At 36.5% G+C, this 10,158-nt stretch overlaps 1 protein-coding gene across 1 annotated transcript; it reads right to left on the bottom strand.

Annotated features, from left to right (window-relative positions):
• Window positions 1-4,535: 4,535 nt before the first annotated feature.
• On the bottom strand, window positions 4,536-9,728 carry LOC129235340 (uncharacterized). The gene has a single exon (XM_054869134.1). It carries the CDS (start codon window positions 8,028-8,030, stop codon window positions 5,502-5,504), a length of 2,529 nt encoding a protein of 842 aa, XP_054725109.1. The 5' UTR covers window positions 8,031-9,728; the 3' UTR covers window positions 4,536-5,501.
• Between the last annotated feature and the right edge of the window lie 430 nt (window positions 9,729-10,158).

The raw sequence follows: 10,158 nt of genomic DNA, 5'->3' as shown, positions 1-10,158 counted from the left end.
TTGTTATTAAATGCATGTGATCGCATTTGGGTGCCGTCTAAATGAATTCAGCAAGGTGCCGCTGCATTTTTAAGCCTCTTGTTTTGTTGTCATAAACAAATTAACTTAGTGCCTCACATGCAAGCATTCAGCTTTAATTCAGCAAATATTTATTTTTCTTTTGGTGTAATTCAAGCACACTGATATGAATTCAGCGCCTATTCAGCTACAAACTTCCTTATTTTTCATAAACAAATTAACTTAGTGTTTCACATGCACGCATTTAGCTTTAATTCAGCAAATATTAATTTTTCTTTTGGTGCAATTAAAGTACACTGATATGAATTCAGCGCCTATTCAGCTAGAAACTTCACTATTCTTCAGCACTTTGTTTAAGAAAAACTCGAAAAAATGCTGCAAACTTCAAAATTAAGTGCAGCTTTTTTCAATAGAAGTATTTCATTTCCTTTTTGCAGTCACGCATTTAGCAATAATTCAGCAAATATTTATAGTTTTCATAAATTATTATTTTCAAGTAAACTAAACTGATATTTTTCTATTTAAATAAATTCGGCGGTTATTCAGCGGTAATTCAGCAATAATTCAGCTATCTTTCAACTCTTTAAAAGAGTAGATTTTCAAGTAATGTCGCAAATGTCTGCCTATATATTACCATGATTTGAATCTATTATTTATTGAATTTCGTGCTCAAATTGTGTGCTCGTGTGTGTTTTACTGCAAATAGACCTTGCGCTGATTTCGCAAATCGATAAACATCTAATGCTATTCAAATGTGTATTTACTACAATTTATGCATTTTGCTTCTTTTTAGTTCATTACAAGCAGACAGTTTTTCAATTGGACGCATGTGTATTCGCTACTTTGTTTTGTTTTATTGTTGTAGTTATGGCTTTGGTTTTTTTTCTTCTTCTTTAGAATTAAAGCTAATGAGGTATTTTGCTTTCTGCACGAAAATATTACTAAACCTTTTCTAATTCCTATGCAATCATATTGACAACAATAATTGACTATTTCAAATTCATCCTAATTAACATTTGCCTTTAAGAGCATACATATCTACATATACTTTCATAGTGGATTTTTGGTATTTTTTTCTTTTTTTTAATAAATTTTTTAAAGAAATTTCTCTTTTTATTTACTTTAGAATTGCTACAGACGGCAAGTTTTTACAAAAACTTCTCCGAGCATAATACAAAAAGAACACACAATACAAAACAAAATTGAACAAAATTACCTATTTATTTCACATATACATACATATGTATATTTTTAAATAAAGTAAAAAAAGAGACTTTTGTAGTATAAAATCGTGTTTTTGGGCCCCAGTGCCTTGGCTAGACTTTCAATGTGAAAATCAAATCGCAAGCTTGGGGAAATTTTGCGTATACATGAAAGTATTTTAATTACGGTACGTTTACATATAGTATACATGTGCAGATACAGTGGGCGCCAGTTGCATAAAAATTAACTGAAAATAATTTGAATGGAAAAAATAAAGTAATACTACTAGCCTATTCATTACGTTGTAAGAAGCGCCAAAATGTTGTAGTCCTTTTATTAAAAATTCTGTAGGCGTTCCATTATTTTGTACTGTTATTAATACTGGTTAGTTAAAGTTGTTTGATTTTTTTGTTTTCCCATTGGACGCTTTTATATTTTTGTGTGCTATTTGAGAAATTTTTTGTTATACGAATTTATATCGTAAGGAAATGTGCCTGTATTAATTTACACTTTTATTTTTTTTTATTTAATATATGGTTTTATATAATTTTTTCATACTTCCTACTATTTCTTAAAGTTTTTTATTATTTTTCGAGTTAAATAAAAAAAAATAGGATGAAATCAAACATTACGACAAAAAGTCAAAAAAAGCTAATTTCATTCAAAAAGTCAATTTTAAATAATTTTGTATAAAAAGTTTATAGAAAGTTTATAAGAAATCAAAATTATAGAGAAAAGAAAGAAAATTAAAGAGAAAAGAACTAGGGCGAAATAAAAAAAGACAAAAAGCCGAAAAATTGATTTTATGCAAAAAATGTCTTTCATATAATTTTATTAAAAAAGACTTATAAAAATAGAAAAACTCAAAAAATTAGTTAAAACAAAAAAAAAAAAACAAAAAAAATTATCAAAAAATTTTTATTTGTATGAAATAATGCATTTTAAATAGAAAAAAAAATATATAGACCAGAGATGAAAACAGTTAAAAGTTCAATATAAAAGAAGTTATAAAAAAATAGCTAATATATATATAATAATAAAAAACGGAAAAAAATATAAAAAAATGTCTAGGAAAATTTAAATTGGTAGAAAAAATTGTTTAATAAAAAAGGATGAATATTTTAATTACTTTTTCTGTTTTTTCGCTTTAAAAAACTTTTACTGAAAATTATGCTTTTCTAGAAGTTATTCTTGCAAATTTGCTAATACTTTGAATTGTTGTTGTAAAGCAGCTGTTTCAAGCAAATTATTAGAAAAATTAATTTTTTAATTATTAACAATTTTAACAAAAACAATTGTAAGTTGTTTTTGTACCGAAGCTGCTTTGAACGTATGTAGGTTGAGGATATAAATATTATAAAATATTTAATAAGTAAACAAAAATTTAAGTTGTAAAAAGAAATTTTGTAAAGGGGAATAATTTCAACATGTTGAATATTAAAAAAGGTTTATAATATTCACTTTTAAAAACGCAATTAACAAAAATCATTTATGTATGTCACAAGTAAGGCAGCTAGTTCTCTTTGCTTGTATTTAGATATAAGAAAAAGATATAAGAAAAGTAAAAAAAAAAATATTGATATAATTTAAAAAAAAATTTTTTCATCCCCTTTTTTAATTTTACGCAAATATTTCCCTAATAATTCTTTTCACTTTTCACTGCAACACGATTTCAGCCGAAGCGAGCCCACTGTACATACATATGCACACATATGAACTGTCAAATGACCAACTACTTAGCATTGCCTATACCCACTGTACATGAATATGTATTTAAACTACTAAGTATTGCAGATGCAATATAATACGCCAGGTGAATGTTAAATGTACATATGAATGTACATACTAAGTAAGCAAGAAGTAGAAAAAAACGCAGAATTATAATGTGTAGAAAAAAACAGTGCCATTCATTTTTAAATTGTCTGCGATTTGTTTGGAAAAGAGCACTTAAAAGTAGGAAAAATTGTGTGGCAAAGAAATGTATACACGAATACAAAGTTTTTAGAAGACTAAGCGCATTCACTTTTATTCATAATGGAACAGTTAACAAAGTGTGTGAAAATTATTACCCTCGCTGCACAATACAAGCGCGTGCGCTTCGTAAAATTTTTATAGTTTCATAGATTTGATTTTATGAATTTCCCGCTTGCCATTTCAATAGCAAAAGCAATTCGTGATTTCATTTTCGATTTCGATTTGTAAATAATTGAATTTGAATTTAATTATTTCTTTTGCACTTTTTATTTTTTTTTTTCGCTACAAAAATTTCAATTTAATGCTGCCATTTTCTGCACTGCTAGTTACTTTGGTAATTTGTAATTATTTTTATGATAGTTTCTTTATGTGTGTGTGTGTGTGTGAGTGCTGTTTCTTCTTAAACTATATATACATATATGTATATATACATATACATATATATATAAAATAAATATTTATGAGTCACATTATTAGAATGTTATAAGTTAATTACAGCTTTTACGTGTTGCAATAAATGGAAAGTTCTGTTGAGTTTACATTACAACGATTAGCTATAGCAATTAATCGATTTCAATTCGAGCGTGAACCACTTTATTATTGATATTATGCAATGATGTATACGAAATTACTGGTGTTTGCTCTGTATATACACATACACGCCTAGATGCATACGTATTCACTACGTAAGTATGGTACGTATACTTGAATGTACAAGGCGGCGCAAAATTAATCACCCTATCGCAAGATTTAGGTTGCCTTAAAACTTTAATCTCTATTTATGAAAAAAGTTTTTCAAAATGCAAATTGGGTGCTTAATTTTGCGCCCCCTGTTATGTGTAAAAATCTGTGAACTTTGGTAAGAACTCCGTCGACTTGGCACTTTCTAGCTATTAATCACTAAAGCACTGAGTTATTGTGCAACATTGAAACTATTACCCATTCATAGCAATTACTTATGCATAATTTGAATAAAATTTTTATGAAAATTTTAAAATTTAGGGATACAGGAGTGCATGGAATAAATTACTTTGAAAATTTTTAAATTCAATTTTAGTTTTATTTTAATTTTAATTTTATAATCTAAAGTCAGACAAACTGCTACGCCAAAAGTTCACAGATATCATGTAAAATTTTTCATATGCATTTACAAATATTGGCAAATATTTTTTTTTCGACTCAAGCTTTTAGATTTGAACTATTTAATAGCTTACCCAAATATTTAATTTTTTTCAACTTTTTTCTAATCAGCGTAAATTAATTAATTCTTTTATTTAATTTTCTTATCATTTGAAATGATCTACGCACTTGACACTGTTAATGTTCAATTAAATCTCTATTTCATATAAATTTTGCAAGCTTTTAGCTTATAATATAATTTTATATACAATATTTTTGCTAATTTCTTTCAACATATCTTTAAGTCACTTTCACTTGTACAAATAAAAAATAAAAAAATAATTCAAGTAAGTCGATACCTGTGCCTTTCCTCTACATACATACATTTAATTTTTAGCTTTTCAGGTTTCATCACATCAACTTGAGGTACTTTCAATTTGCAAAACTACACGACACACACACACACAAACATGCATATGCATAGGTACAAGTGTATTTTTCGTATGCTTATTACTTTTTATGCAAATACTCCGCCAAACATGACACTAGATACATATTTGATAACCACGTTCTATTATTTCTTTCTATTTGAATTGTTTAATCCGCGTTAGCCGACTTTCTTATTTGCAAAACATTAATTTTTTCTTACAACTCCCTTTACTTTTTGCTTCTACTAAGCTTAAGCACTTTTTGTCTTGCTTAAGCACTTAGCGCAAGAATAAACGCTACAAATTCAGCAATTCAGCAAACAGCTTAAACGCCCACTAACAAAGTGATTGTGGTTGGATACTTAACAGATCTATATCTATAATTACTGCTAGCGCTCTTAAGTTTTATTACTTAGCACATAAAAATCGAATACTGAATACTGACTGGTTTCTGGTTTACTTGGTTTGCTTGGTTCTCTAAAACGCGCTTACCACTTCCAAAACTGCTCGAGCTGCAAACTGACGATGACGATGACAATGGCTATTGTAGTGTCCATGTGGGGGCTGCTTGTAGCATTCGAATTACTGCTTTGTCAGCTGCCGGCCGCGTATGGACTGCACGCTGTCTTTCAAGACTGCTTTGTGCCTCAACACCGGCTATGCTGGCGCATAGTAGCTAGCTGGCGGCTGGCTGACTGGCTGTCTGCGACGCTGCGATCTATGTCTTTCTCTATGCCACTTGTGGCTAGTTTGTGCGCCTCACACGTCTGCTGGCTCCACGTCAGTCTCTTTGCCTTGCGCGCAGGACTGCGCTGCTGCACAGCCTAAATTCCGCGAACTCTGAAAGAAGATCTTGAAGAGACTACGCTTGGCTGCAAATTTGCCGTTCGCCGCTGGCAGCGCCTCTGTAATGCGCGCTGTGCCATTCGGCGAATTGCCATTGGTGACAAGTGTTGTTTTAAGCGGTATTTGGGTATTGCAGCTTTTAGTCGCAGCTGGCGATGCAGTCGTTTGGGTAGCTTCTGTGGCTTGCGTTGTTATTGTTGTGTGCGGCGCGCCAAAGTTGATGATCGTGCTGCAGCTGCTGTTCGGTCGCAGTCCGTGTATGCGCGCCGGACTGCTATGCCTATTTGGCGTCCCCGACGGTGGTCCTGCCGTGCTGTTGAGCGAACTTTGCGGTGTTAGGAATTTGCAGGAGTTGAGCGAACATGTCGATACTTTGCTTATGTTGCGACGCATATTGGCGCCGTTACGCGTGCCTGCGCAATGACGATTTAAGAAGCCACTGCCGCGTCCGCTAGAGCTGCTCTGCCGTTGCAGGGAACGTTCGCGTGTGCGGGATTCCAAGCCGAAAAGACGTTTCACGCCACGTCGTACACGCTTGTTGCGATAGGCAAATATGAAGGGTGAGGTGAGATTGCCTAGTAGCAGCATGAAAATGGCAAGTTGCGTGGAATGTTCAAAGTTGGCACTGGGTAGGCGGCTCTGTAACAGCACTAGGAAACCATATGGCAGGTAAGAGACCAGGAACATGATAACCACAAGTATGCTGATGCGCACAGTACGCGACTCCTCGCGATACTTGAAGAGTGATGATGCGTTGGACAGGCGATGGCGCAACGTTGACATGTAGCTAAGTGCTTTGGGTGAGCTATGTGACAGGCAAGGAATTTGCAGTACATGCGAGTGATGACGATTTGCGCTTTGTGGCGCAAACTGTTGATGGCGTACGGTGGGCACGTTTTGTGGATGCAGCTGCTGGTGGCCCAGCAGATGTGGCGAGCAATTCGTCTCCAACGCGTCTTGTGTGTATTTATGCAAATTGGGTGAAGAGTGCACCTGCCGCACACCTTGCAGACCACTTGATTCCTGCAGATCCTGTGACGATGTACCAAGCAATGGCAGCTGACGCGCAGAATAGTTGCGCTTAATCTCGCCACTCGCAGCTTGCAGCGTCAGCAGGATATTCTGATTGCGGTCGGCATAGTTGGGTTGCTGCGTGAGGGGCACCAGTGGTTCGGCGTTGTAATCACCCGACTCCAGCTGAGCGGCTTCATCAGATAGACCATCATCGGAGATCGTAGGCAGAAGTACTTTAGCGGCGGAGTCACGTCTCGTGCCAACAGGCGAACTTTTGCGTTGATCGATCTGCATTTGTAAGCCACCACGCTCGCAAGCGCTGCCCCCACCATTAGACGAGGCTGATGACACGGAATTACGGTGCGCGCACATATTCGCGTACTGCAGCGATGAGCTCTGCTGGTGGTGTGTCAGGTTGAGTGCACTCTGCAATAATGGCGAAGAACCATTCTGACGCATACGCAAGCCATTCTCACGCGCCTCACTAAATATGCGCCAGTACATGCCACAAACGAAGCCAAACGGCAACAAGATGATAATGACGAAGTAGACGCAAGCGAAACTCATGCCGAATATGTTATTCGCTGAGGACATGTTCAGCTCGACAAAGCCCCTTTGCTCGTGCAACACCGTTGTAGAGGTGAAATCGATTTCCCGAAATGCGGATAATGCGCCGAATAGTATGCCAACCACCCAGGTGAGCGCGATAAAGATCCATGTCTTTAGGCTGGAGATGCGCGTATGATAGCGCAGCGGATCGGTCACAGCGCACCAAGTGTCACCCACAACAAGCAGCACGCCAAGGGCGCCCAAAGCGGCGGCCATATCAATAGACCAGCAACGTATATGTGGCCGTGGCATTAGCGAAGCGACCACATCGGCATGCGTTGAGCTAGCCACCTCGGCAGCATGATTCTCCTCCTCAATCTCGGTGATCACAATCGTATCGGTGCCTTCGTCAATCGTCAGCTCTTGGCAGTACGTGGAGTTGCACTTGTAGATCGTCTCAATTGTACGTGGATCCTGTTCGCCATCACGCAAACTCGTCAAATTGCGACGCACAATTACGCCCTCCTGCTCGACCAGCTTGCCATTGTGTTTGATCGTCATCTGACGATTACCGGGCTTGGCGAGTATCTCGATGCGGTCGTCGCTGGCCGAAGCGGCGAGTGAGAGGCTAGCGGATAATGTTGCTGCTGATGATGAGTTAGCGACATCTTCTTCTTCGCGTGCGCTATGCGATGCTTGGCTAAGGAATAGCGTTGGGGCGAGTATGAGGCAACCGATTAGATTGATAATAAGCAAGTTGATGGTGAAACGATTGGCGGTGGTGCGCAAACCTGGTGTTACCCAGAAAGCGCCCAAAGCCAGCAAATTGATGACAAACGAGAATAGCAGTAGGGCGAGTATGAGAAAATCTATGGCCATTATTCGATGCAGTGGCGGGTGTGAGAAATTAACATACACGTTGATGTTAATGTTGTTATTTGTTGTTGTTGCAATAGTACTCAGCTACTTACAAAGTGTAATGTGTAAGCGAAACTTGTTACTTGATTTTGTTGTTTTTGCTTTTGTTGATTTTGCTTTTGTTTTTGCTGTCGCTGATGCTGATGCTTCAATGATGTAATCGTTATGTGCGGAAGTAGATTGCGCGGCATTGGTGCAAAAGCAAATTCGAAAAAAAAACACAACAACAAAGTGAACGCACGCGCGCGTTTGTTTGTTAAAGGGCTTTGTGCTTAGTAACACTTATTCGACTATTTTTCTACTTTTTTCGGGTATTTTTTCTTCTTTTGCTGCTCAGTATTTAGTCAGCGTTTGTGTGTTGTATTGTAGGAGAAGAGGTGTGGTCACAGCAAACATTACGTTAGACATGCAAATGCGCGGAATAATCTTTTTTAGTTTCTAGTTGGGGGCAAATGTTCACTCCATTCAGTTAAACGGTTTGCTACTCTTTATGTGTTTGAGTGACTTTTTTTCGCTTTGCGAATTTTCACGCATCGGCGCTCCCTTGAAATTGCCTTATTTGTAGGCTAACTGGCGTGCATGGGGCGCGGACGTTTGCTTTCTTTCACTTTCTTTGCTTTTTTATTGCGGAAAGTTTTCGCTACCTTACCGCTTTTCGCTTAGTCACTGCCACTTTTTGGCCAAGTATCAAAGTTGTTCTTTGCTTTTGTGCCTCACTGCTGTTTTTAGTGTTCCACTCAGAATTTTTTTTTTCAGTTTCTTTTTTAAATTTTAACTTTACACTTTTTTCAGCACTTAAAGCCACTAGAGATACTTTTTATTGGTTTCCATATGATAAATATTTGTATTGGTCAATTTTTTTGTAGTTTTTGAAGAACTTGCACACAGAATGAACGTTTATCTAAAGTTCTTGTGTGTGAATGAATAATTGTCTAAAACTCGCTTCTTCTTTGGTTGAGTATTTGGTTAAATACAATTTTTTTTTTCAATTTGTTACTGCTCACTTCTCTTAATAACCAATCACTTAAACCTCTTCTGCTTTTTGCCGCCTTAAGGGGATTTCGTTTATTTGTTACTAATTGTTTCTTTAGCTTTTCGATTTCTTGTTTTCAAATTTATGCACAACTCGCAAACGCGTTTATTGTTATTGTTGTTTTTGAACGTCTGCTGTTCAGTTTTTTCTTGCGCCGTACGGATATTTCAACTCAACACACGCCACGAAATTTTTGGTTTTTGTGTTTTTTTTTTTTTTTAATTTATCACTTTTTGTTTCGCAAGCTAAATTAATTGTTTCACAATTCCAGTTGGTTGTGCGTTGGCTTTTGCTTAATAAATTTTTTAAGCCACTGCTGTTGCTGCATATACCTTTTGCTGATATTTTTTAACTTGTGCTGCTACTTCGTGACACTTAAAAATATTTTAGTACATTATTGTTTTTTCTCTTAATTTGTAATATTTCTTCAAAACGGACACTGCTAAAACATTATCACGCTGTACGTATTATACTTAGCATTCATCCAGTTTTCTCATCAAATTTTTCATTTAATGTTGTTTCTTTCTTTATTGATTTTTTAAATTTGCTTAATATCTGCGAAACCGTATATCGCGCGTTTGACCGTGCGTTTTCATAAATTTTCTACAAATTTCAACTTCAACGATCTGCACTCCCAAACGTTTCAAGCAAAACTGTAGAGCGTTCGCAGCGCGCTTCCCATATAATATATATCCCAAGTGTAGTGTGGTGCGATCGGGTTGGCGAGTGACGCGAGATCGCGTTCTCGTTGTACGGGCGAGCGCCACAATATTGAACAATAAACAGCTGAGCGCCCCAATGGTGGGTGGCTATGCTGTAGTTGCAGCTGCGATCGCACTCGCGCTCCACTCTACTAATTATGCGTTGTGCATTAATTGGCAGCAAAGTGTGCGCGCTCCCTTTCTCTCCCGCTCTTTTTTCAGCGCGCTAGCGTGATTTGTTTGGAAATTTTTATTTACAGAGCATGCTGAGCATATTGAGCGTGCATAAAAATCGCTTCAATTAAGCACTCTTTTCACAAACACAAATTCACCCAATGTAGCGCGAGTTGACTAA

Source organism: Anastrepha obliqua, chromosome 1 (assembly GCF_027943255.1).
Source record: "Anastrepha obliqua isolate idAnaObli1 chromosome 1, idAnaObli1_1.0, whole genome shotgun sequence".
Lineage (NCBI taxonomy): Eukaryota > Metazoa > Arthropoda > Insecta > Diptera > Tephritidae > Anastrepha > Anastrepha obliqua.
This window is presented reverse-complemented; position numbering and strand designations above follow the sequence as displayed.